Consider the following 27,949-nt stretch of genomic DNA (forward strand, 5'->3'; position numbering starts at 1 on the left):
TAATCCCCACTTCCAGTCTTACTGTACTGCCCTGCTGTTGCAGGGAAGTTTGACTTCAGGCATATTAGTTTTATTAGATAGCTGTATTACATATGTGAATCCTCTATTGCATCTTGGCCTTGTTGCCTACTGTCATGGATAGTCCCACTGAGGCTGTGGTACAGAATGTTTTTCTGTGATAGGCTTTTAGATACTGGGACCTTATGAAGTAGTTTTGCCTGAGAACCTTTTCTGTCAACTGATGCAAAAAAGTTTTCTAAAGACTGACAAAAACTAACTCAAATTCAGACTTTTTGTTTTCCTTTGCTTTTATTTTAGGTGTTGCATTTACTCTTGACAACTATAAGAACTTAGAAGCTTTATTTAAAGCCATATTGAGTAGCAAAGCCTTTGATCTAGAAGCAGATACTGCTTGACATCAAAAGTACTCTTGATCATAGGAGGACTGAAATGCCAGGAATCCCACAGTAGCAGTATTAAATACACATAAATGTATTGGGAGATTAGTGCAAGTGTGTCAGTTACATATCAGTGCAGTAGGAATGCTCAAAGGAGTTTTGAAATAAATTGTGTATGATTAAGTAACTATTAATTTAAGTCATAGAATCAAAGAATGGTTTGGGTTGGAAGGGGCTTTAAAGATCATCTTTTTCCAGCCTCCTTGCTGTAGACAGGTGCCTTTCACAAGACCAGGTTTCTCAAAGCCCCATCCAGCCTCGTCTTGAACACTTCTGGGGATGAGGCATCCACAGCTTCTCTGGGCAGCCTGTTCCAGTGCCTCATTGCCCTCACGGTAAAGAATTTCTACCTAATCTAAACCTGCCCTCTTTGAGTTTGAAGTCATTCTCCCATGTCATTATCCCTACATGCCCTTGTAAATAGTCTCTCTCCAGCTTCCTTGAGCCCCTTTAGGTATATAGGTGCTATAAAGTCTCTTGGCTGAGTTGCTGGGTCATGTTGAGCTTCTCATCCACCAAGACCCCCAAGCCCTTCTCCTCAGGGCTGCTCTCAATCCGTTTTCCACCCAGCCTATATTTGTGCTTGGTATTGCCCCAGCCCACATGTAGGACCTTGCACTTGGCCTTGATGAACTTCATGAGGTTCACAGAGGCCAACTTCTCAAGCCTGTCAAGGCACTTCTGGGTGGCATCCCATCCCTCCAGCATATTGACTGCACCACACAGCTTGGTGGTGTTTTTTTCCAGAAGGATCTGCTCCATGATCTTGCCTTGCACAGAAGTGAGACTGACTGGCCTGTAGTTCCCTGAGTTTTCCTTTTTTCTATAAAAATGAGGGTTATGTTTCCCTTTTTCAGTCAGTGGGAACTTCACTGGACTGCTACAACTTCTCAGATATGATGTATAGTAGTTTAACCACCTCATCCACCAGTTCCCTCAGCTCCCATGGACCTGTGCATCTTCAGGTTCTTTAGATGGTCTTGAACCTGATCTTCTTCTACAGTGGGCAGTTCTTCATTCTCCCCCTGCTTTTGCCTTCTGTGACTGGGGTGGTGTGGCTGGAACACCTATTGGTGAAGATGAGGTAAAAAAGTTGTTAACACCTCAGCCTCCTCCATGTTCCAGTTAACTGAGTCTTCTGTTCCCTTCTGAAAAGGGCTCACATTTTCCCTAGTCTTCATTTTATCACCAGTGTACCTGTAGAAGCTCATCTGACCTGTTGTCTCCTTGTAATGATTCACTTGCACTCAAGCCTGAAACTATTGCTTAGGTTTTATATTATGAAGACTGGAAAGGATCTTCCAGTATAGCAGTTGCATTCCAAGGTTATATGCAAGGATAAAGAATTTGACTGAGTTCTGCAGCAGAGCACATACAATTTGTTTGCAATGTCATAATTTATAGAGAAACAGTGCTGGTCACTGTTTTCAGGTTTTTCTTTCAGCCACCAGGTTCTAGGAAGTACGTGGCTTAAATGCTGACTGGTGGTGGTTGGTGGTGGTCACTCTAAACATCAGCTCTTCCTCCCTCAGCTCTCTGTTGTTCCCATATGAAGTTCTCCCTCTGGTTTGTTATGGTTGAGTTGGCACGTTGTGTTTCTGACCCATGGTGGTTTTCTGTTTAGGCTGGATCAGCTTTGCTGTCTGCTGGTGCTGCTGATGTGCTGCTCAAGGAATGCTGAAGCCAACCAAGGGCAGTTACCAACTGAATGGCTGCAAGAAGCTAAAGATTAGGATGCACATGGGTGCAAATTTCAGGCTTCCTAAATTCATGCATTTTACCTGTGGCAGGAGCAGAACAGTAAATTCATTTTCACCTTTGGGAGAGAAAACATTAGAGAGCTTGTTCCACCAATATTGATTGCTTTAAACATGTAATGATTACCTTGTTTTTCTGGCTAAACTTACAACTTAAAAAATCCAGCTGTTAATATCTTAGAAGGTTTAACAGCTTTATAACTGTATCGTTAATTAAATTATTTTTAAATAATGCAAGTTGCATAGTTTTTGTCTGCTCTCTAATTATTTCAAATAACTGAATAATATATTGTATTGGATTTGAGATGATTCAAGACTTTTCACTGAAGAAGAATGGTTAAGAGTAGCACAAAATGCTGCCTTGACCTTACCTTCAGATAATATTTTATTTTTGCTTTAACAGTTAATTGAACTGCTATGAAGTCATGAGCTTTGTATTTGAATAAAGCAAACTATAATGCTTTATACATTAACAATGCCATAATAGATGTACTTTGAATCCAGCCTTTCAAGGATGGCTTTACATGCATGTTTTAAATTTTTATGCTTGGAAAAATCAGCAGAGGGATTAAAAATAGCTCAAAAAACATCACACATTTGGCCATAGACTTCAGCAGTGGCCCATTGAGTACTTCGTTATCTGCAGTGCTATTTAGGTCTTGTTTTCTCTTCTGCAAAACATTCACATAGTTTTACACCTTCACTAACCAGAATGTCTGCTTCAGTGGTCTAAGATGTGGGAAACAGTGCACCTGCAAATTCCAGCCTTGGCATCAGTTATCAATTAACTTAATCTGCTTTTAAAGATACTTTTTAAAAATAGTTTCAGGAGGAGATAGAAAAGCACTAAAATGTTGAAAAGCTAGGAACCTGTAGCATTCCATGAAGACGGAGAGTACAGTGCTGCCAGGAGGCAATAAACGTTAATAGACTGGGAAAATGCCTGCATCCAAAAGGTGGAAGTTGAACAAGATCCTTGTTCACAGTACAGTTAGAGGAAGGTAGAGGTTGTTGGAGTTGCTGCTTCTGTGATAACTAGTTAAAAAGGTAGTTCCTGTTTGTACTATGTAAGTCTCATTACTTGCTCGTACTGTTTTTGTACTGCCATGGAGAACATAAATTCCAATTGCCATGTCTCTCAAGTGTATGAGCTCACTTGTATCTGACACTGATTGATTGGTAGTGCTGCCCTTCCTCCTGCAGTAGTCTCCTTGTTTATGTTCTCTGTGCTCTCTGTAGGGTTTGGGCTATTGTGAACTTGATGTTGCTGGAAGCAGGATTGATGGAAATTAGTTGGCTAGCTCATGAGTGGCCGCCAAGCACCAGCATGAAGAAGAGACAGGGGACATGTGGTGTGTAAGAAGGAGAAAATCTAGTTTAATAGCACTGTGCAAGTTTAGCTTCTATGACTGCTCCCACAGCCTGTGAGCATGGGCTACCCTCTAAGGAATCCTTACCAAGTACAGGGTATATTTGCAGCTCTGGGTCTATAAGATGTGGGAAAGAAGCTGGACAAATGATATCTTCCTTTTTTCTTTCTCTTCCTTTGAGAATCTTGGTTAGAGCAGCAAGGATGCACATGAATGGATGAGACAGGCATGTTTGGAACTTCAAACATGTTGCAGTCCAGACTAGCTGCAGGCTGTACATCTGAACTGTTCTCTACCTGCCAATAAATTCAAAAACTGTGGTTCCTGTGATTGCCAGCGTGGTCTCTCCTAATGTGACAAACTTAATAAACATTTAATAGCTTCTAGATTTCAGTTCAGTGTTAAGATGAATTCTTACTACTTTTTTTTTCCTTGGCTCCACTGATGTGCACAAGTTTAGAGGGAAGGGCTTCAGCTCACAATGAGTTAAATCAAGCTAACAGTTTTGTAGCTTTGCTTAATGCCACTTTTGCTGATTGTTGAAGGCACTTGTCTTCAGTAGGTCTGTCAACTGTCTGATCCTAAGCTGCTAGCTAGAATGCTAAATGTAGGCTCAAGCTATTTCTGTCTGGAAGGACTGTGGAACTGCATTTGAGAGAGAACTGTGGAAGCAGAAAGGACTTGATTGTAGGCATTGTCCATTGGCATCCAGCAAAAGGAGTGCATGGAATAGCATAATTTGTGCAAAATGTGATAATTATCTTTCCTTTTTGTAAATTCCAGGTTGAATCTCTGAAGGATAGTAGTGGTCACAGAAGCTTGTGGGACACTGCAGATGGATCTTGGGAAGACTGTTGCTGCCTGAGTATTAAAAAAATAGTATTCACAAGAAAAAAGTGCTCTATTCCACTCTGAAGAGCAAAAGTGTGGCTATTAGATGGCTACTTTTTTTGCCAAGTGGCTGATTGTTAAAGCAGAAAAGACTTCTGCCAAAGAAGAAAGGAAATTGGATTCCTTCCATAGCTAGAATTGGGTTGCCCCAATTTATTTAGAAGTTAAAAAACCACTTTAATTATTACCTTATGCTTACTTCAGAAGAAATACTTTTAATAATCCCACACATCTGACCCGCTGCTAAAATTAGTTGGGAAAAAGACTGTTTCATTTGCTAGTCATCCTTAATGAGCTTTTCACCTGATGTCATATTATTGTTAGTTGTGCAATAATTGAACTTGACAGAAGAATTGAGACTGAGCTGATGTACTGTTTCTATAAATTGCTGTTGCTCAGATCTTTGGAACTGCATTTCTCATGTCTTTTCACGGGGCAGGCATCTTTATTTCAAAAATAAATGTCAGATTAAATACTAGGAATGGCATTAATTTTGAGAGAAGTCTCTACTCTTGCAGTTTGAGTATCCTGGTGACTGATTTCAGTATGTGAGTTTACTGCCTTTGAAATGGAGCAGTCCTTACATGTGATGTTTAGAGTTCAGGGGGATGCAGTGTCTGCTGAAGTCAGTTTGCATGCAAGCAGAGCAATTACATGCAAAAAGTTGTGTTAGGATTCAGCAGGGGAAGGCTGAGTGCAGATGACCCTAAAAGAATTGTTTCAAACAATTGTGTTTCTTATTCATGGGAGTCACACTCCTCTTTTAAGCAAATTGCAACTAGTCACCTTTAACTTTCATTCACGTGCCAGGTTTGCTGCTAACTTAACGTTTTCCTTTCTTGAGCCCCAAAAGGAAAGGTGAGAGGGACTCGCGGGACATTAAATGCAATGTCAGCCCTCTGCTGTTGGAGTAAAAATGGATCCTGAAGTGGAAAGCTTCAGACTTCATTTACTCGTGTTTGTTACGTATGCTGAAGTATTTTGAGCTTTTTGTATGGTAGGTTGTGTTTTTGATGCTTTAGTTGTTTCTTGTTTGTTTGTTTAAGGCTCTTTCTCAGATTCTTGACCAGAACTTTCTAAGACTTAAGACTTTAGGAATCTGGGGAATTCCCCCGTCTAGAGGGGGCAGTTTCAGTAACCTGTACCTCAACCCATGGAGTGCATTTCAGAACATTCTCATCCTGTGCTCTAACCGGTACTGGTGATGACTGTAGTGATGTTCCAAGTGCCTCCAACCCATCTTTGCTGCCTGTGCACTGCTCACTTGGGGCCAGTGCTTGCCGTGCAGGTTAGAGGTCAGTATCTATAATGAGGCATCTGTTCTTACTAGTCGTAGTAATGATAATATGTAACCTCATGGAAACAGGTAGGTCTGAGAAGTGCCATACTATTTCAGTAACGGTGAAGGACAAAGCAGTTGTGTTGAAACATGATTCAACACTCACCTCTTTGAAAGAAGCAAATGTACAGTCTGTCTGGGGATGCACAGTGTGATGTTGCATGTGCTGCATTGTCCAGAAATGTGTGTGCTTTGGGTAGCCCTTCTGTCAATGGCTGCATTCAGTCTTCCTTTTCTCAGGTGAATCGGGCATGTGAAAAAAAAATCATCCATCTGCTTGTTGAGGGAAGTTAGGTTTAAATATGAACTGGTGTAAAATGCATTACTGTTGGGGGACAGACATTACTCTCATAAATTGCTTTAGAAATTAAATAAAGATTGTTTCCAAAACTATGTATACATTCAGACATATTCCTGAAAAGCTTAGAAAATTTTCTTGGTAGAATATTGTTCTTAAAATTACCACACCAGGGTTGTTATACTATTAGGTACAAATACGTGTGTCTAATAGGACAGGTAAATTCATAAGCAGTATCATGTTCTACTACCTTCTTAACCCTCCTGTTTAAATTTCCCTTTTAGTGATTTTAATTCTAAGTAATAGCTCCTTTGACAAATTCCCTCCTACTTGAAGAAATGTGTTCACCTGTTACTACCTACTCCTTAGAAACATATCTTTCACATTATTAGTTACAATGGAAATGGAATGAATACTATATATTCTGTATGCTGTCCTATGTAGAAAAGTAAGGTTTTTCTTTTATTTCTGTTAATTGTTGCTAGTGTGTTTTACCTGTATGCAGCCAGTGCAAAAATATGTAGCATCAGGAGACCCGTCTTTGTCTTGGCTAGGGTTGAGATTGCTGTGCTAAACGCTTCTTTACTCAGCTTAGTGCAAGAGCTCAGTAATGTGATACACATCCCTAAACAAAGTTTAGTTTTTAGATATCTTTGAGAGAAAAATGATGATGTATAACAAGTAAAATTGCAGTGTAGACATGTAGTTCTGAACTGTCTGGGGACCTCTTATGGGCATAAGCACAGCTGTAATTTTGTGGCTGTACTGGGTTGAGACTGGAATGTATAATTCTGAGGATTTTTTTCTTTAAATTGCTATCTTTGTGCTAAACTAGATGTACACGTGAAATCAACAGAGTGCTGTTGGAGACTTCAAGTTATCAGTGTTGTGGTGCCATCTGTCTTAATTCCATAGCCCCAGGTACCCATGTTTTCAGCCCTCCTACAGTATGTCTTCCCTCATTTCTTCCAAATCTGCTCCATTTCCCTTCAGGAGTTTTAACTGTACTCTCTCTCCTTCAGAAGATGTGTACCCTGTGAAAGAGTAGATCTTAATAAAGCAGTGAGTAGGAAGAAACTGTAGCAGACTCCCCTAAGTCTGCCTCCCTTCTGCTTCCCTGTCAGAGAAGGTGCTCCCTGTCCTGGCGCCCTCTGTGCCTTGCTGGATACTGAGGCCATTGTGGTGGCCTGGAGTAGCTATCCACTGCTTCCTGCCCTCTCTGTGAGTCAGAAAATGATGCTTTGCTGCCCTCATCCTGTACCGAGTAGCTGAGTACCAACACAGTGTCACAGCTTATGTTTCTGCTCCTCTGCATGGTCTGTCTCAGGAGGGTCCATGAGCAAAGTGATACTGACAGAAATCCCACCTTTGTTACAGTTCATAGGTTTCTGTGAATCTGCTGCAAACAATAGTGACTCAGACTCAAATGTGCAATGTTAAAATATGTTAAACACTCAGATAACCAAAGGGGGATTCTGGCTGGGTTGAACTAGCTTTCCAGTTTTCATCCAGGCATGCTAGCAGCCATGATGTTTCATGTGCCTTTAAAAGGTAAATAACACTGTAGTTGGAATCCTAAACCGCTGTTAAAATTGTTGTACTTTTAGTCAAAATATGACCTTGTTTTCAACCTTGATCTGTAGGGCACTTCTGTATTTAGTCTCACTGGGAGTCATGTGACCCTTTATATTACAGATTTAGCCACGTGTATTATTCCTTCAGGATCAAAGTGCCTCTGTAACAACGTCACTGATTGTTGCCCTTGTTTTGTAGGCTGTGAAGATATTATTGCTGAGAGCATCTCACTGGACACCTTAATTGCCATTCTGAAGTGGAGCTCTCAGCCGTACGGTTCCAAGTGGGTACATCGCCAAGCACTACATTTCCTCTGTGAGGAGTTTACCCAGGTCATGACTTCAGAGGTCTTCTATGAACTCAGCAAGGACCACCTGCTCACAGCTATTCAGTCTGACTATTTACAGGTAACCTGGATTGCAGAGTACACCTGGTCCTGCTAGAAGGATGTATTATACCATTGCTAGAAGTGCTTGGGAATAGTTAATTTTAAATTGTAGGCTGAAGCAGGCTTGTACACACTAAGCACTCCTTCTGTAATATGTAAAAAAATGAAATGGAAGTAGTGATTAAGGAGATTGTTTTGTTCTTGGCTTGTAACACAACCCAAATGTGGTATATGCTATTGCTTAGAAGTCTAATAATGGTTTATAAATGGATGCAAATTATTTTAAACAACACATTTCTGAACCTAACATTTGCCTTGCCTGTTCAAGAGATTTATAAAATTACGTGGTGGGAGTAGTTTTGCTGTAACAACACACATACTAATTTAGGGCAGTGGGAGCTAATAAACTAGAAATCAGAAAACTCGATTTATTTTTGTGGAGAGAGAAAAATACCTTCTCTGACAAGTATTGCAGAATTTAGGCGGTTTTTTGTGACTTGCCTTCAGTGATTGTGTGGTTTTAGGGAGAGAAAACGGTACTGGCCAATAAAAAGATTCTGGGTTTTTGCTGCTGTTTCTCTTCAGAGGAGATAGCTTTATAATGATTTTAATAATTTTTTATAGCTTAAAGATTACTAGATTTTTTTTTTAACTGCATTCATTTCAATCTTAATCCTTATAAAAAAGTAAGTGCTAGAGATTATTTTAAGTGGTTCTTTTAAAGATTTGTTTACTCGAAACATTTCAGACATTACAGTTAACAGTAGTGTTGATCTTCCATAAGAGGTTATATTATGACTAAATTTCCTACCCTACTCGTTAAGAAATTACATAGATAAATTTTTTAGTACATGATTTTTTTTCTGTAAGAATGTTGAGTGGTCAGCACGTGTATAGGTATGAACAAAGCAAAGTTGTTTTAATTATAGTATTACTGAAAAATTTTCACATAGATTATAATTTAATAGGGTTGATTATTTTCATCATTTTTCAGGCTGGCAGATGCTGAATTTGTAATGTTAAACAAAAGTTCGAAACACCCAGAGGTAGAACTGCCCCTTTTAATTAAATTTAGTAATTCAAACTTTATACCTATAAGTTTCCATACTAAATAAAATTCTTCCTTCTGTGGAAAACTTCTTCCTCTTCCTAGGGATTCAGTAAATAGTATGAATCTAGAAATTATGGTGCTGATATACCAGTAGTACAGCTTAAAATATTAGGAGAAGGTGGTAAGCAGATCATAAAGTGCAAATACTTCATGCTTTGGTACAGCTGTGTTTCTTTAGAGCTGTAAAAGACCTGTGATTTTTTTTTTCTTTTGTGTGTGTGTATGTGACATTAAATTAAGCATATACAGATTACTGACTTTCTGTTTCTACAGGCAAGTGAACAAGATATTCTTAAATATCTGATTAAATGGGGAGAACACCAATTGATGAAGAGGATAGCAGATCGAGGTGAGGATCCTTTGAACCGTGCAGTACTAAACCAAATAAACCAAAATTTATGGCAGTTCTATTTTGTGAATCGTCTGTAACATAGGGAAATTCAGTCTACTTTGTCCATAGTACAGTCAAAACAAAGCAAATGCTCTTCCTTTCTTTAAAGGTTTTGTTATCTAAAAAATGAGAACACAGCATTCTGAGGGAGATGGGATTGTTTAGCCTGAAGAAGAAAAGGCTTAGAGGGGATCTTAGCAAAGTCTATAAATATCTAATGGCAGGAAGCAAGGAAAATAGAGCAGCACTCTTCTCTAGGCACCCAGGACAAGATGAGGCATTAACTGAAATACAACAAACTGTGAAGATGGTCAGACACTGGCACAGGTTGCCCACATTAGTTGTGGGATCTCCATCCTTGGAGGTATTCACATCCCAACTGGATGCAGTGAAGGGCAGTGTTCTGTGCCTTAGCTGGGGAGGTGTGGGAAGATGGTCTTGGTTGTGACTGAACTTCTAGAGGTCCTTTCAGTCTCTATGATTGTCTGATTTGAAGTCTGGTTGGTTTCCTGTTGGCTCAGAATTATTTTTCTTGTAACTAATTCATCACATAAAAAAACCCTGCAGTATCTTCTTATGCAGGCTTCTCACAGCAGTCTTAGTTTAATATGTCAGCCTTTCACTTCAGTTTGTGTGTCTCTCTCACAGGAATCTGGTAGAGAGAAATAAGCCAACAAGTGGCACCAGTGTTTTCCCTAAAGTAGATGTAAATATATTTTTATGAGCCTGAAGTGGTAACTTCAAGGGCAATCTCACACGTGTTGGATATGGAAAGTAGGTTAAACATATATTTCCCAAATAACAAATGTAAGGATCTTGTAGTTCATCTGCACTGCAAATGTCAGTCACATAGTGCCGCAAGAGGAACAGAAAGGGAAGAACCTGCCAGAGTGAAAACAGAGCACTACTGGTGTGACTACTGTCTTGGGAGGGCTGGCCATGCTTTTGAAATCCACTGTTACTGCTTGCAATACAACTGCTTTGTCATGGACATGTTTTACGAAATGCAACAAAAAGTGAGTTAAAGGATGTGCTTCTAGTGACCTGAGTAAGTATTAACCTATTTCCAAAACAAGATTTTCCAAGTGTTTGTCCTAGGGCACATTGGAACATAATGGAGCCAGTTAAACAGTAACAGACCTGGACTGGGGCAGAAGCTGCTCCTTTGGGAACACTGCACAGCTTCTTTCTCTGGCATTCATTAAGTAAACAGCTCACTTCTCTTATCTGGGATCATCAGATAACACAATAAGCAAAAGCAGAAATAACAGCGATGCCACATTCTGTCAGATTAGGGGCAGATTTAGTCTAGTCATTTCATCTAAATTCCTCAGTGGCACTCCTTATATTGCAGCTCTGAATGTGTGATGGTGTCACTAAAATGCCACAATGCATTAGAGAATGTAATGAGCTGTGAACAAAAGTTGAGCTGCATGTACCAAGGGAGGGTGGGTATGTTTGACAGGTTCCCTCAGAGAGGGAAGCCAGTCAAATTCAGGTTGGTCACAGTACCTAAAATACACATGTGGGTACATGGTCATCTTGCTGTCTCAAGGAAGATACCCACTCCTGGCACAAATAGGTGTCCTGTGATCCTAAGAGCAATTGGAGTGGGTTTGACATGTTACTGAGGTGGGTTACACAAGGAAGCTAGAATAATGTATCCCTGAGGACTCTTCAGACCTTGATTTGTAGAAAGTGTCTTTGAAAACTGCTGGGGAAAGGGAAAGGAGCTACAGGAGAGAGACCTTGTGGGAACTGCTAGCAGGGAGGTACAAATGTTTTCATAGCATAGCTCTTAATAGAGCTTTCCAAGTGTTTATCCCAAGTGTTATCTTTGTATTTTCTGCCTGGCTTACACTTTGAAACTGGCAGCTGTGCAAATGACCTGTGCTTGTATGAAATGAACTTGTCTCTGTGGATGCTTCATATAAGATTTCAAGGCATGAAGTAGAATCATGGAATCATTTAGATTGGAAAAGACCTCCAGGATCATGGAGTGCAACCTTTGACCAATCACCACCCTGTCAACTAGACCATAGCACTAAGTGCCATGTTCAGTTGTTAGTTTTGTGGAACAGTGCTGATGAGCACTATTGATATAAAATGAGAGGTTTTTTTCCTTTTCTATCACTTCCTGTACGCCCTGTACCTCTCGCTATCCTCTTTAAACTTTCTCATGTAAACTTAACATGTCTCCTTCCCACAGAGCCTAATTTACTCAGTGGTACAGCTCACAGTGTGAATAAAAGAGGTGTGAAGAGGAGAGATCTTGACATTGAAGAGCTGAGGGAGATCCTGTCTCCACTTCTACCTTTTGTCCGCATTGAGCACATCTTACCCATGAACAGTGAAGTACTGAGTGATGCAGTAAGTCAGTAGTCTCATACAAATACCATCTCTGGGTTCTTTGTACTTCACATGTTACAGTGTTCAGGTGTGAGGGTTTTTTTGCTTTGGTGGGTGTTGGTTTTGTTTATTTATTTTAAAGATTAACTTCTAAAATGTTATCATTGAGAGTAATAGATGTATAGAACTTTTTCTGGTTAGATTTTGTGTCCTTTAAATCTATCAGAAGGCTAAAGAAAAATCAGTGGTGTAAGGATTCAGTGTAAAAAATGCATTTATTGCAAGTTTTTACCATATTAATATTTTAAGAAACATGAAACTCTTTCTTGATTCTTAAAGATGAAGAGAGGCCTGATTAGTACTCCTCCTTCAGACATGCTACCAACATCAGAAGGTGGAAAGTCAAATGCCTGGCTGCGGCAAAAAAATGCTGGAATATATGTGCGGCCAAGACTGTTCTCACCGTATGTGGAGGAGGCTAAGGTAATATCAGCAACACGTGACTGTTCTCAGATTGGAGTCATCAGGGGGTTCTGTAAACAGGGAAAGATTTTGGTGTGTTTTGTGTCTCTTTACATGTACTGGCCTAAAATACTAACATTTTCAATTTAACAAGACTTACAAGATTGATCATCAGGCTCAAGTCTCTAGAACTGGTCAGAAAAATTTCAACAAAATTTTTTTTTGTCGAAATTGAAATGTTTGCGAGACAGATCTTGATGAAATTCCACCGGAAACAAAGCAGCGTTCTGAGGGAAACCTCCCTGGTTTCCAGCCAGTTTGCCGGCCCAGCTCCTCGGCAGCCCTCCTGGCAGGCGGATGGCAAGGTGAGAGCCTGAGAGTCCCAGTCTGCAGCTAGTCAGCAACCTTGGTGCCAGCTCTTTCAGGCTCCCCAGCTCCCACCAGAGCTGGGTGGGGAACTGCTATTCGGCACAGGACTGATATTTCATCTTCTTGTTTGAATCAGAACATACCCAAAAATCTCGTGATCCTCCACAAAATGGGATGAATATCCTGTGTCTGATTTGAATGAAGTCCTTTGTTTCCCTCTCAGGCAGTTGCTTCCCTATTTAATTTCTTGCATGAGCACTGTCAAGGTGAAGATCTTGTAGCATCTCTGGTGGTGAGTTTGGTGTCAGGGTGGAGATGGTGCTGCGTGGGGCAGGAACGTGCCGCGTTCTGTTTGGCAGAATGGGAGCCTTTTGTGTCACTGACTAATGCCACCACTTCAGGGTGCTCTGACTTGTGGGCTTGAGAGTCCCAGCAGTGCAGGTGACAGCAGAACAAGAGGGTTAGGTGAAGCTGTGCACATCCGCATCACCTACAGACTCTGACCTCTGCTCTGGTGAATTTGGAGCTTTGGCCCTGTGCCTAAGAGAGAAAATGTTTTCTAAGGGTATGAGTTGTTGTTAATGTCCTCTGTGAGGGAGGAGAAGAAATAAAACTACTTTGCATTTTGGGCACAGCAGTTAGAGAGCAACAAGTGGCACTAAAACAGCAAAGGAACACTAGCTGGTTAAAATGTTCTCTTTGTATCTTGGATTGCTAAAACTAACAAAAATGTGATAAAAGCTGTGACTCTTAGTTTTCAGGTATATGCCATGGGAATGCTTTAGTAGTTACCCAAAGTAAAAAGTGCATTCTAACACCTCCCATACCCGTGTCAGGATTCCTGCTTGTTAGTATTGGTGTCATATTATGCTGTCAATATTTTTTAAAGCATTATTGGCTTTTTAACCTTAGAGGGAGGACTCTCATACATAGTCTCTGGTAACTTTACTCCTCCTGTTTAATTTATTAGTAGTAGTTTAATTATTGTAAAAGGAAAAAATTGTGAATGAGTGTTTTTTGATCTTTTTTTTTTACTCCCCTAGTAGTCTCCCATTTTTTGAAATAAATTCATTTAACTTTAAGTAAGAATCTTTAAAGGATAGGCATAAATCCTTTTTTATTCTTTAAGATGTCTAAGGGAATGATGTTTCATTTTCAGGCTAGTGCCTTCTACTCAACGGCACAGAAAGTTGAGACTCATAGGCAGTAATTGTGTAAGTCCAGGGTGTCTGCCCTCGAGAAGGTCAGTTCTAATCTGACAGGTTAAAATAAACAAAGCATCCTTCCCAAACTATTCTCCTGCCTACTCTTAGCTCTGAAACTCAACTATGATCATGACTGGAAAATGGAATAGAAAATGCTGATGAAAAGCCAGATATTGTTTGTGGCCTGACAAAGTGACTGTGGTGTAGACGTGGCTGGCCTTGTGTCGCTGGGGCTGTGCTCGCAGCAGTGGCAGCGGGGTGTGTGCGGTGCCTTCACGAGGCTCTGGCGGCTGTCGTTGCAGTCTGTGCTGGACGAGATGATGGTGGAGCAAACCGACCTCGTTCGCTTGCGGATGGTGCGAATGTCCAACGTGCCTGACACGCTGTACATGGTGAACAACGCGGTGCCGCAGTGCTGCCATGTGATCACCCACCAGCAAGTCAGCACTAACCAGACCAGTCCTCCCTCAGTTATAGCCAACGAGATCCCAGGTGAGCTCTGATCGCTTCCCGTGCCAAGTGATCTCCTGGGAGTGCTTGGGGGCTTGGGCCTGGGGGGAGTGAGTGTCAGTTATTGAACTTTGTTTCCTCAGAGACTAGTTCTGCACCAGGAATAGTCCTTTTGCTTTGGTCTATCCTAAAGACATTAACTGGTTTTGGATGGCAGAGTAACAAGTTAGAAAACAAAACCCTTGGACTGGTTAAACACGGTAGAACACTTGCTGGAGCCTGGCTCTCTATTCTCAGAATTTTCTACCGAGTTCTCAGTTTTATACAACCAGTTGTCCAATATAGATAAGATCTGTGGGTCTGGAAAATTTCTTTTAAAAATCAAAAGCCAGAGAACATAACTTGTAAGGAAATCAGTTGAACTCAGTTTGCCAGGAAAGTACTGGAAGTAGGCACTCAAAAAACATTTACTTCAATTTACCAAATCCACTTTAGCTTTGAAGTCAAACTAACTTGATTCCTTGTGGAAGAGTGTGTCAGAGTACGTTTTTATAGGCTCAAGTAAATATGGCCTCTCTTGACTTCAGGATGATTGGTGTGACATTCCCCATAGGCAAGCCAGAAAAGTACATACTAAATATATTTTGTCATTTATGCATATGATCTTCTGGTGTCAGACTAGGGGAATGTATCTAGTGGGGTTCCTAAAGCATCTAGCACTTCTCGCCTTTCCGCTGTCCTGTTAATACTTGGTGTGCACAGAGAATGCACTGGCAAAACTTGAAACTGATGACAAGTTGGAAGGGTTAGTGGATGTTTTGGAGGACAGGATTAGATAGCTAAATTATAATATAATTATATTATATTATATTAAAAGATTAAATTTTAATTCAGTGAAGGAAGTGGAAAACGCTGTGCCTATGACATTCCCCATTTTATAAGCTCTTTGTGTATCAATTATGTCTCTCTTCAGTCAACTATGTTGAAAGGAAGTAGATATAAACTATTCTTATAGATGGTAGAGCCAGGACAAAAGAAATGGAGTGAAATTGCTGCAAGAGAATTTAATTTGTAGTGTTAGGAAGATTTGAAACACTGTTTAGCTATAAGATTTCTAGGAAAATTTGTAGAATGGTTTTGATCTGTTTGCTTCTTGTGGTCTGGGAAGACACTTGGTAAAGCCTAGAAGGAGCTTTTGAAAACTTACTGTTTGAAAAATTTGATAAAAATACCAATTGCTTCTTTAGAAATTTGGAGCTTTCAACAAAACTGTGGCATCTCAACAGTGCATTATAGTACTTAGACTTCCCTCCCCAGAAAAGCATAAATATACTTACCATTAATTGAATATAAACTATTTAATATAAGATAGGACTTTGATAACACTTTGCTCAATCTTAATTTCCAAAGAAGTTGAGAATGGCAGCAGGTTCTCAGAGGTCTTTACTGTTTTGCAAAAGTTCTCATGTTCTTAAAAAATACTGGCACTGTTGGCAAGCATGAGACATCTTGACCAATCTGAAACTCCCCTGCAGCTTTGTTCTGTACAATTTAATAGGTAGGAATTATTGCCAGCCCTTTGATTTGAGCATAGATACGACTCTGAGCCTGGCCAGTAGTTGGAGGACAGGAATTGTGTCCTGGCAACTGTCTGCCTTGCTTAGTCCTGTAATTAAGCAAAAGAATTGATTGTTTTGCCAATGCCTTTTTGCTAGAATGAGCAGATGGGGCCCAGTTAATTTGAGGAGATTAAAGCCTGTCCCAAACTCTAACTTGTACAGAAATCCATCCTGGAGCATAGATGGAGCACAGGGGGTATAGGGGGAGAGCTGGGCAGCATCGCCTCCATGGCTCTTGGGCTCAGAACAGGGGGTGCTTCACAGCTCGGCTGTTCTCCATCTGTCCCTGGCTTCTCCCTGGACCCACTGCCTGAGGACTGGATTTGCACAAACCTGCTGGCAGCATGTTATAGTGCTCTTTCTGCAGCGCTATTGTAAAATGAGTTCAGCTGAAGCCTGTTCTAATTTGAGGCCAGGTTCTGCAAGTGGTTGGGTTTCCTTATGTATGTTCCAGTTTCAGTTTGAATTAGAAATCTTGCAACTGAGAGAATTGTATTTTTTTATATACATAATCTTTCTTGCGTGTGTTTCACATGAATAATAGTAAAAAAAACCCCAAAAAACAACCAAACCAGAAACAAACCAGGGTTTGAGAAGACAGCACTTTTTAATGAAAACCTTATGTCATTTTTATGACTACTAGTTTGGAGAACTGCTTCAGACTTCTCTTAAATCCTTTTCTTTAAGTATTAGCAAAATACTGGCTATAGCTAAACATCTGGCTGCTAAACCAGGATTTTTCAGAAGAATTTAAGTGGAGGGTAGCATGGAAGACTTATTTACAAGCCTTGAAGACTGGTTAGAATGGGTTCCTTCCCGCCCCTCCCAGTACAGGAACTCCATTGAGGGGGGGAATATTTTGCACTACATATACTTCTCCTTCATGTACCAATGTAAACTTTGTGAAATTGGGACCAGTTGTAGTTGTGTGGTGTTGGGTTTTCTGCTTCTCTGTAATGCAAATGTCTTTTCGCACTGTTCTTGCCGTCTGATCTGTTTAATTTTTGTGAGCTTTCAATACGGACATCTGGTCATGGTAATACATAACACTTGTAAAGCTGGTGAAGGATCAGACACCAGGACTTACACACTCAGAGATCTGGATTTATCTTCTCTATTATATGCACATTTTCCTCAGGACAGAAACACCCCAGAGAAATATCATTCATCATCAAACAGCAGTAAGAAGTGGCATGAGAAAGTTTTGCAACAGGATAAATACCCAAAATTATATATTACTTTCTTTTGGAATGGTTTTTAAAACATTATTTCAATATGACTGCATAAAACAACATAATTTTAACAGGTTTTTGTTGGCTTACAGTTTGTGTAACTTTTGTAAAATGCTCTTTCTCTAGTTACATACTGGTGTTATGGTCTTGTGATTATTGAGCTGCGTTAGAAGTATGAAGTGTATGCCAAAAAAATCAATGAATTCTTGGCCTGTACAATTCATGAGGGAACATTCAGTTGTTATTTAAGATATCCTGCCCCCACCTCAAATCATGGAATTCCTGCATCATAAGGGGTTTACAGAGAAGGCTCTATTTGTGGCTCATTCTAGCAGAAGCTGGAGAAGTGGTGTATGTTTTTATCATTCATATGGTGTGTGTTATCCCATGTGGCTTAATGATGCTCCGTGGAACATGTGTAAGTTGAACAGTTCTTGGCAGCATGCTTCTTAAAGAAAAAAAAGGCAAGGCAGCCTGATGTTAGATTTTTTTTCCTTCAGAGTAAATCTAACCGTTGCAATCAAACTTACTGTCTCACAGTTGAGAAGAAGGAGTCTCTCTTATCCCTACCCCATTCTGTTATCCCTCCAGTTCCCAGTCTCCTGGTTGTGAAAGAGATGATCAAGCGGCTGCAGGAGCTGCGCCACACCGAGCAGGTGCAGAGAGCCTACGCCCTGAACTGTGGGGAAGGCGCCACTGTCAGCTACGAGATCCAGATCCGCGTGCTGCGGGAATTTGGGCTTTCTGATGCTGCTGCTGAGCTCCTGCAGGTATGAAGAATGGCTGTGCAAGACCATGAAGGGACTTGATTGTGTGCTCTGCAATAGTATGCATGCAGGTGCACAAGTGCTTTGAAATGCCTGTGAGACTGTCCAGGTGCAAATGCCAGTTGCATTTGATGTGTGTGATTTTATAAACCTGTAAGTGCCATGTATAAATAGTTTTCTAAAGAGTCATTGCCATTCAGGAGGCTCTTATTGACACAGATTTTGGGGACAAAATAGAACTGCTAAAGAGAGAGTTGATGAGAGCAGTAGAACCATAACTTGAAGCCTAGGTTATTATTTATTCTTAGAGAAGAGAAAAAGTGCTAACTAATACTGTAGGTCTGCACAGTACATGTCAGAACTGGGAAACTGAAAATACCTCTTCTGTTTATACACTGGCGCTAAAGCAAATGCATTTGTTGGTCAGCTTACAGTGAATCTGATGCTTCGTATTAAAAAAAAAACCCAATCTATTTTGCATGGTTGCTGCAGTCACCTTGAGTGTTGGCGGGCTCGTAGATACCACAACCAGGCAGTTACAGTACTGGCATGTTTCTGAGAGTGTTAGTTCGGGAGATTTTCTAGATGGCTTCCTGCTTTGTCTTTTTACATGCTGGGTTTTTTACCTTTGCAGAATCCTCACAAATTCTTTCCTGATGAGCGCTTTGGGGATGAAAGCCCACTGCTGACAGTGAGACAGTCTGGACGATGTCGCGTCAACAGCACTCCCACTGCAGAAACCATGTTTACAGAACTGGACTCTTTCGTGGCCTTCCATCCACCACTGCCCCCTCCTCCACCTCCATACCACCCACCAGCAACTCCTATTCATAACCAGTTCAAAGTGGGCTGGAAACAAAGGGTGCCAAGTCAACATCCTTCCCGTTCCTTTTCTTACCCCTGTAACCACTCGCTGTTCCACTCGCGGACAGCCCCCAAGGCTGCACCGCCTGTGTACCTGCCTGGCGTGAAGGCAGCGCCTCCCGACTGCACCAACACTGCGGCCCTGGGGCGGCAAACGGTGGCGGCGGCAGCGGCAGTGATGGCAGCGGAGAAACAAGTAGTAAGTATTGGGATTCCTCCTCTTCTGCCTATTTCTGGCCACTCAAAGTACCTCATCGAAGGAGCTGGGGAGAATTGTTATGATGAAGTAACTTGGGTTTGTATGAAAAGAGCATCTTTATCAGTTAGGAGAAGGTTTTTCTACTGAACTGTCTGTCAGTATTCTCTATCCCAAAGACATGCCCTAATCCCTGGGAGAATGAATGTTCCAGGGGCAGGAGCATTGTTGGAGGGGCAAATGGCAAGCTCAGGAATCTTCTGAAATCATAGAAGCACAGAATATCCTCAGTTGGAAGGGACCCACAGGGTCTGTTCCAGTGCCCAACCACCCTCTGGGTGAAGAACCTTTTTCTCATATCCAACCTAAACCTCCCCTGACACAACTTGAGGCTGTTCCCTCAATCCTGTCAGTGTCACCACAGAGATCAGTGCCTGCCCCTCCTCTTCCTCTCAAGAGGAAGTTGTAGACTGCAGTGAGGTCTCCCCTCAGTCTCCTCCAGGCTGAACTGACCAAGTGACATCAGCCACCCCTTGTGTGGCAAATGTAGTTTGCTCTACACTAAAACAAAGCATAAGCCAACTTCAGTAGTGGACTGCACACTGTAATTCACAGGTAGAAGTAGTGGGGATATTTTGGCTCTTCACAGGTAAGTAGTCTGAAGTAAACAGGTTGCCTTTATACGCATGTGAAGAGTGTGAAAGCTTTACAGCTGAGACATACTTGAAAAGGAATTGGCAAGCAGAAATTGGTAATTGCTGATACAAAGGGGTTTGTTACAGCATTTAAAAGTAGTCATTATAGTTGCTGAACTACAATATGATGCAATAAAAACAATGAAATATAAGATACTCAGTAAAGACATAGCTTTGTGAAGTACAGGAAGTGCAAAATGAAGAATTGGGTAATTTATTTCTGCAGTGAAAAAACTGTCAGTGCATAGTTGTGGCACATTAGATGCAGATTTGAGCATCGAGTTCTGATTGGAAAAATGGATTTTATTTTCTTCCCATTAGCAACTGTCTTAAATATATTGCACTTCTTTTTCTGTTTTAGAGTAAAATATGAAATACGTAAAAAACATTAGAAATGTGTGCCATTGTTTGTTCAAAAGTGGGGTTTGTAGCATGTCACTCTCCTTTGATCAACAGACTTCCCTAAGGAAACTGTATAGTAACCTTTTTCATCTCAGAAATATTTCTGCTAGAATATGTCTATAAATAATGCAAGGGGGAGCATAGGCTTAATATAGGTGATACTTTTATTCTGTATTCTTTCTGCAATTTGTGAGTTACTGTTAATCAATGATTACTAAAGTTGCTTTCATGAAAAATGATAAATGTGAGTAGAAATTCTCACTCTTCTGTCTGGAAGGCTGTAATATGAGCAATTCTGCACCGAGGCAAGCATGGGGTAGGTGGAGAAGAATGCCATGCAACAGCTTCCACGTACTCTCTGGATCTAGTCAGCCCTGTAACTGATGCTCCCCCAAGCCCTGAGGCTGTCCTGGACACACGTGGCTGTCTGGAGTTTACTTACTTTGAAACGGGGAATGCAGGCAGAAGGGTTGTGTCTACAGTGATGGCACGTGTGTGTCATGGCTTCTCTGCACTGGAACTGTGTGCTTGACAAACCATTTGTTGGGCTCTTGTTTAGTTTGAAAATCGTAAGTGGCTGAAAGCAGGCCTGCCTTTAAGAAGTTCAGCAGTACAGTGTCCTTTACTGCATGTTGAAGGCAAGATGAATTTAAGAGGAGCTGTATTTGTGACACAACAGCTTCATGAAGTAAAGAAGCAGGAAGGTGAAGGTTGGTGGATAGATGTGTTCTTTAAACAGTGCAGGAAACTTGCAGGCTGAAGTTGGCAAGACAAAAGTAGATTAAGTAAATGCCATTTTGAGTTACAAAAACCATCCTAAATACAGTTTGTGTTTAGCTTTTGTCTTTGTTTCCATGGACCAATTTCTTCTCTTTTCCAGTGCACTCAGCCCTTGCTAAATGAACTGATGCCAGACATCGCCATGGGTGTGTCAGCAATGTCTTTGAAAGACAGAAGATTACCAGAGCTCACGGTGGACACGGAGCTAAGCCAGGCGGTTACAGAGGTAGGGCCTGGCCCACCCCAGCACATTTCATGTATTCAGAACAGACACATGCCTACTTCTCGGAAAAAACATGCAATAGAGCAAAAAATAGATGCTCGAGAAAACCCCCAGGAGTATCCTGACTTCTATGACTTCTCTAATGCTGCATGCAGACCCTCTACTCCAGCACCCAACAGGCACAGTCCTTCGCCTTCACAAGGCATTTATTTTGGCCCAGATTTGTACAGCCACAATAAGGCATCACCAAGTGGCTTAAAGTCAGCCTATCTACCTTCCCAGATATCTCCTAAAAAGCAAGAGGATTCTAGGAGGGAATACCTGCTCTCACAAGATGGGCATCAACACAGGCAAAAGAATGAGCCAATACACCTCGATGTCTTAGAACAACCTCCCCAGCGACTGGACTTGGCCCTGGCTACCCAGGAAAATGCTGGCAGTGGCCCTGTTCCCGTCAGGGGAAGAACAAAAATGGAAACGGATTTAACCTATGGGCTAACCTCCAACAGACCTTCACTCTCTGCCTACAACTCTGACATGCCAGAAGAGAGACCCAGTAGGAGACTGGCAGATGATGAGCCATTGGAACATGGAGCACAGAGGAACGCAGATTTGGAAAGGGAAGATGGCGTAAGCAGAGGAAGGAGGTCTCCAAACAAACCAGACTTCCTGTACAAAAAATCTGCCCTATGAAAGCAACCTCCACTATCTCTCTGTGCCTAAGAGTTGTAAACATCCCATTCCTTGCAACTTTTGGCCTGACTTCTGTCAGAGAAATTCTTTCATGCCAGCAGAAAAATTCAGCTTTGCTCACTTCTTTTGTACATACATTGCTTTATTAGAGACAGCATGTTATCAGTTTGGTTTTAATGCTGCTTCTGGTTTTATTTTGTTGCAATTTTTTTTGGAGCAGATTTAATTAAGCCTTTTAGAAAAAACAGAAACTGGTACCTTTTTTCTACAACCTTGTAGCCTTTTGCACCTGTACATCTATTTTAGTGTATTAGTTTTGTACTAATATGTTAAACTTTAATGTCACATTTAAAGGACTGTATTTTCATACTTTTGCATTTACCCTTTCACATGCTGATTCCTTATGTGCATTGGGTTGCACATTATGAAATGTATTTTCTTATGAGATAATAACGACACGTTTATTTTTTAATTATAGGAATTCCAAAGAACAGCACATCAAAAAACCTACATTTTTAGTTAGATTTTTTTTGTTTGTTTAGATTGAAATCTTCCTGATTTTTACGACTATGGCAAGAATCCAGTCTAATATTTTGTTTGAAATGTTCTGGCAGCTGGTCTTTTCTTTATATAGATAGCAAACCCACTTCAAGAATTATATTTGGGATTTTAAGACTTCAGAAGGATATTTAGGAATCCAAATTCCTGTGAAATTCACTGGAATATGACAGTTTGAGTCTGTTTAGTTCTGCTTTGGCTGTGACCATGGAGGACTTCATGATCACCTGGAAGCACATACTAGACAGACTAGACTTGTTGATTTGCCCATTCAGAAATAAATCTAGAAATGCTGTTAGGAATTATAGTGATTACTTGTTCTTCCAGCTGCTCCTCCGTGGGTAAGCGAAGACCAGATGAGCGGGTTCCTGCTAACTCGTGGAGCGTCAGGAAGACGAAGCATAGAACCTTTGCTGTTGCCTGAACACGTGGGAGGGTCCCCTCCCCGGCGGTGCCAGCCCATGGCCTTGCATTCTCCTGCCTGTGGCTACAAAGGGCTCCAGCCTCAGTGACTCGCTCAGTGTTCCTTACCTGGCCTCGCGTGGCGCTGGCTCCACAGGTGCAGCTGTTCCGTGAGCGGAATCCAAGGGAAGAGTCACTGCTTGAGCATCACCACACGTGTGAAGCTTTGGCGCTCTTAAATTCCACCTCCATTGCCTGGCTTTCCTTTTTGAAAGCACAGAAGTGAGATTCCCCTGTTAACAGGATGTGAGGAGGGGAGGATGCTGCTCCGGGCTGGCTCCTGCCCTGGAGCGGGGTTCAGCAGAGCACCAGGGGAACGGTTACAATTATGAGGTGCATCCTTAATACTCACTGTGCAGTTTTAACAAGAAATTCATTGCATTCAGGATAGGGATCTGATGCCACTGCAGAGTAGTGCTTGCTGGTAAGGTCCTGTTTGGGGAGGTTAAATGCAGTTTCTATAATGAGTTTCCCTATAGCAGAAAACTATAGTCCCAGGTGTGACCTAAGGACTGCTTTAAGGTTAGGTTGAATAGTTTCCTGCAGCTCAAAGTGCTTAATACTGTTTAACAGAATTCTTGCTGCAACTTTACTTGTGGTTTTAGTTGATGGCAGATTCTTACCTAATGTGTTTCATTAAAGTATGCAGGGCCCGGTAACAACACAGTGCTACTGAAATATATTGAATACTGCATTTCCAAACTACCAAATAGCTTCTAGACAAATGAAGATATGGGTCTTTAAACCAATAAACCCTGTGTCTCCTGCAGACACATCTATAGACCTGCTTCCATGGTAGCTCTGCAGGTGCTGCTTTTGAGATGCAGCCATGGAAAGCATGGTGTAGGATTGGAGCAGTAACTTAGCTAAACTGTGCAGGTGCTGTGTCTTGTGGGTGGGGGGAGGTTTGGGATTTTTTTCCCCTCTGTCAGCTTTTTTAATCTTGTTTTTTGCCCACAGTCAAGGCACTGGGTGGTCCTGGCTTCATCACCCATCTGTGGGATTTCCATGGGACTGTGGTGTTGAACATTTTTAAATGCAAGAAGGTGTCAGTGGGGGGATGGTGCTGCTGCAGAGTAAGGGGCTGAGGCTCATTGGGTTTCTTCTGAAGATTTGAGCACGGTGCTGTCTGACTGCGTAGCTCCAACCGCACACGAGGGTCTCATCCTTAGAAGCATCAGACCAGCTCACTAGAACCAGTAACTTTCATCACACACACAAGAACCGTGAAACTCCCTGGACTTGGATCATGTGTGTGTTGGCAGCTTAATTGCTAAGAAATTACAGCTGTCCTCAGAAGACTGATTATTCTCAATATCTTTACCTAAAACTGATAGATGTACTTCAGGAAAACTATTTTAGTTATCATAGTTTGGTGTGGCACTGTGTACCTGAACAGAGGTGAGACCGAGATCTACAGATAGAACTTTAAAGCTTGAAATTTAGGGGGGTTGTGGCTGATGAAGATGAGAAGTTTTGGGCTTGTGGTTTGAGGAAAATCATGAAATGCTTTGCTCTGGAATAAGCTGGTGAGAAATGCCTCGGGGGAGGACACATCTGCGTCTTAGAATACAAAATTGCTTCTGAAGTCTCAGGAACTGAGCAGTATTAAAAAAAGAAGGAATAAAAGTAGATGCAGAATGAAAGACAAGTCCTTCTGAGGCCACAAAGACAATCAGGCCATGCAGACAATCTGTGTTTTCACTTGTATATTTTGAATTGGGAAGAAGATGGCAGCTAAGGGCAACTGGTCTGAAGTGGAAAATAAGGATTTCTTGAATTACTGGAACTGTATTTTTGTACTCCAGAGCAAGATTCCCTACTTAGGATGTGCAGAGGGAGGGGTGAGACCATTTTTCATGGCAGCATTATTCAGAAGCCAGTGTTCATCCTACATCTCACTCGCACAACACACGTACCTGTGCTACCTGCTACTCCTTGTTCTCTGTCTACTGAAACTTTGGTGCAGAAGCTCCTTGTTTACATTAAGCACTTTCTGATGAGGCTGGAAATTGACACCTTTACCTTCTATAAATTTGATGGAGATTACAGATTATTGACTATTTTGCTTGAGGATAGAGGTATAAACATTGTTTTCTTGAATGGGGGAGACTCATGCTCCTTGTTCTTATTAAAAGAGAGAGCTCAGACTTGGATTTAGTGAGCAACATGCAAAAAGGTCTTATTCCCCTTTCCCCAAACCCAACTCCTCTTTTCCTTAATATATGGATGAATAACTTAATTCCTGAAACACATTCTTCCTTTGAAACGTTTTGTTGTTCCACAGAATTATTGTAGTTGTGTATTAGTAACTGCTGTGTTGATTGGCAGTTTCTTGTTGTATTTTTCCTGTTCTTAAGGATTTTCACTTATGAAAACTAAGGCTGTGGCCACCTGTACTTGTAAGCTTGGGTTTTGGTCCCGGAATGTCCCAAATGTATGTCTTAGGGCTTTCTTTGGTTTGGGTTTGGGGCGGGGGGGCTAGGGGGGTTGGGTGTCCTATTTGGGTTTTTGGTATGGTTGTTTTTCTGGGGGTTTTTTTGAAAGAACACTAATGCTGTTTGAGGCACTGTTCTTCTAAGAATTCTATGCTTCTATGGTAGAAGTGCTGAGCCCTGCTGGATGCAGGGAACAGCTTAGAGGAAAACTTGTAAAACCGCATTTGGGGTTTCTGTAATTAACTGTACTGCCAGAAGGCAGCCCTGCCCTTGGCAGTGTTACGGATTTGTTTCTTGTCCTTGTGTTGTTACTGGTATAAAGTCAAGTGCCTTCAATGCTAAAGGCTCAGAAAACTTTCTTAAACTGACTTCATGTCCTATGCAAGTGTTTTTTCTACAACCTGCATAACCAGTACTTTGTAAAACTTGTTTACGCTTCAATTGTACATAGTGTTTTTTAAAAAAAAGATAGTATTTTTATTTAGGTACCTCCAAACTTGAATTCTAGTCTTGTGTGATGCATTGTAAAACAATACATTTCTCTTTTGAGTACCATTACAGTTGTAAAAAGGTTTTCACTGGTTCTATTTTTCTACTGTTGCTGAGAAGCATGTAACACTGACTTTATCCTACATATAGTTGGCATTTCAAATAAATGGCTTGTATAGAACGTGGTTGTTGTGTGGCTGCTTCCCCTGAGCTGCTGCTGCCTGGCTACACCCGCAACCCTGCCCTGCTCACTCCAGACTGCAGTGACTGGGGCCGGGGAAAGGAGCCCAGCCATACAAACAGAAAGGCACCGTCCAAGTGCAAAGACTCCTCAAACTGACAAGGTTTGTTCCTGCTGGGGAAAAACGGCGCACAGTAATGCTGTGTGAACACCAAAGCCATGATATAAACCAGTGTAAAGGAGGGACTGGAAATTAGTCACTCTGATCAGGCAGTTATTAAAAATGAAAAGCATTTCAGTAAAGTAGTTCTGTGAGTTCTGGCTAGAGCCTAATTGCCTGAGACCATGCCCTGTGAAAGGCAACAGGGCTGCTCAGAGCTGGGGCTGCGAGGGGCAGCCCTGGGTCCCTATTCATTTTCTCATCAGAGCAGCTGGACAGATGTGTTCAGTACCAGCATTCCTGGGTTGCAGTTTTCCTGCTGACTATTCCAGCTGACTGTTCAGTACATCTCTTTCACAGAAGTGCCTCACTGCTTCAGTTCAGAAGTGTCATCTGGCCACTCGCCTGGTCTCGCTTTGATGTACGAGAGCAAAATACTGCGAGTTACATCCTGGCACAGAGCGCAGGTGGGTGAGGAGAGGGAGAACTGTGTGGTCCTACATGTCACCTTTCCTCCCACACCCAGGAAGATGAGTTCTAGGAGCTTCCTAAATTAGACAATTTTAACATTTTTTGTTACAGGTTTTCTGTCACTCTGTAACAGTGCTTCTGAGCCTGCTAACCTCAGAGGAGAGCATGCCAGGTGTCTCTGCTAAGGGAGGCTTTAGGCATTGGAAAGGGGGACTGTTGGGGCCGCATCCCTTGGGGTGAACCCTGCTTCAGTACAGGCTGATGCCAAGAATGGACAGTGCTCATGGTCAGTGCTGGCCCTGTGCTGTGCAACTGGAGCTACAGGAATTCCACATTTGAACTCCTCACTCTTCCATCACTGCTGTATTTTCTCAAGCACAGCAAGGCTTGTGCTGGGCCATAAAGCATTTCTGTGTGCACTGGGGCCTTTCCCTGCTTTTTTATTTCCTGCAGAAGACACAATTGCCTTTGGTATCCTCTCCCCAACCCCTTCAGTGAATTACAGAAACTGCAATACCGGGGAAACATGACCCCATCCTGCTCTAACAGCAGGCTGCAATCCCTTGTTTCACACCTGCATCAGGGAGAAACAAAGATCTAGGAATCCTGGGCTTGACTGGGCCCCCACTATATATGTACCTTGGTGGCTTGGCTAACACGTCATCACTGGGGTCCCTGTATCTGCCTGGATCATGGATGGAAACAGAACAGTACAGCAGCACTGAGAGAAAACAAGACAGTACACAGTGAACAGTTCTTTTAACTTTTTTATATTGCAGTTAGATGTGCAGTTACAACTCCTGTAACAGTTGCTACCAAAAAAAGAGCATGTACAATACCCAGAGTTAAATTTAAAAGAAACTAGGAAAGGGACCTGCAAGTTGAGCATGAGTCAGCAGTGCCCTGGCAGCCAGGAGGGCCAAGCGTGTCCTGGGGGGCATCAGGCACAGCATCGCCAGCCAGGCAAGGGAGGGGATTGTCCCACTCTGCTCTGCACTGGGGCAGCCTCACCTCGAGTGCTGGGGGCAGCTTTGGGTGCCACAATATAAAAAAATACAAAGCTGTTGGAGAGTATCCAAAGGAGGGCCAGGAGGACACTGAAGGGCCTTGAGGGGAAGCCGTATATGAGGAGCAGCTGAGGGCACTTGGTCAGTTCAGCCTGGACAAGAGGAGACTGAGTGGAGACCTCAGTGCAGTTACAACTTCCTGTGAGGGGAAGAGGAGGGGCAGGCACTGATCTCTTCAGTCTCAAGACCAGTGCCAGGACTTGAGCAAAGGTATGAAACTGAGTCAGAGGAGGTTTAGG

The 27,949-nt window shown here is 41.9% G+C and overlaps 1 protein-coding gene across 3 annotated transcripts in view; it reads left to right on the top strand.

The window, feature by feature from the left end:
• BTBD7 (BTB domain containing 7) overlaps positions 1–26,012 on the top strand; it is a 56,293-nt gene extending 30,281 nt beyond the window's left edge. For 2 of the 3 annotated variants that reach the window (XM_039552719.1, XM_010394407.4), the window contains exons 4-12: positions 7,887–8,095; positions 9,461–9,536; positions 11,788–11,948; positions 12,267–12,410; positions 12,641–12,754; positions 14,266–14,455; positions 17,856–18,034; positions 18,666–19,094; positions 21,069–26,012. In XM_039552719.1, the coding sequence (XP_039408653.1) occupies positions 7,887–8,095; positions 9,461–9,536; positions 11,788–11,948; positions 12,267–12,410; positions 12,641–12,754; positions 14,266–14,455; positions 17,856–18,034; positions 18,666–19,094; positions 21,069–21,884 (2,318 nt within the window). In that variant the 3' untranslated portion in view covers positions 21,885–26,012. The remainder of the gene's footprint in view (positions 1–7,886; positions 8,096–9,460; positions 9,537–11,787; positions 11,949–12,266; positions 12,411–12,640; positions 12,755–14,265; positions 14,456–17,855; positions 18,035–18,665; positions 19,095–21,068) is intronic. The other variant, XM_039552720.1, reaches the window with a different exon arrangement.
• Positions 26,013–27,949: the final 1,937 nt, after the last annotated feature.

Source organism: Corvus cornix, chromosome 5, assembly GCF_000738735.6.
Source record: "Corvus cornix cornix isolate S_Up_H32 chromosome 5, ASM73873v5, whole genome shotgun sequence".
NCBI lineage: Eukaryota > Metazoa > Chordata > Aves > Passeriformes > Corvidae > Corvus > Corvus cornix.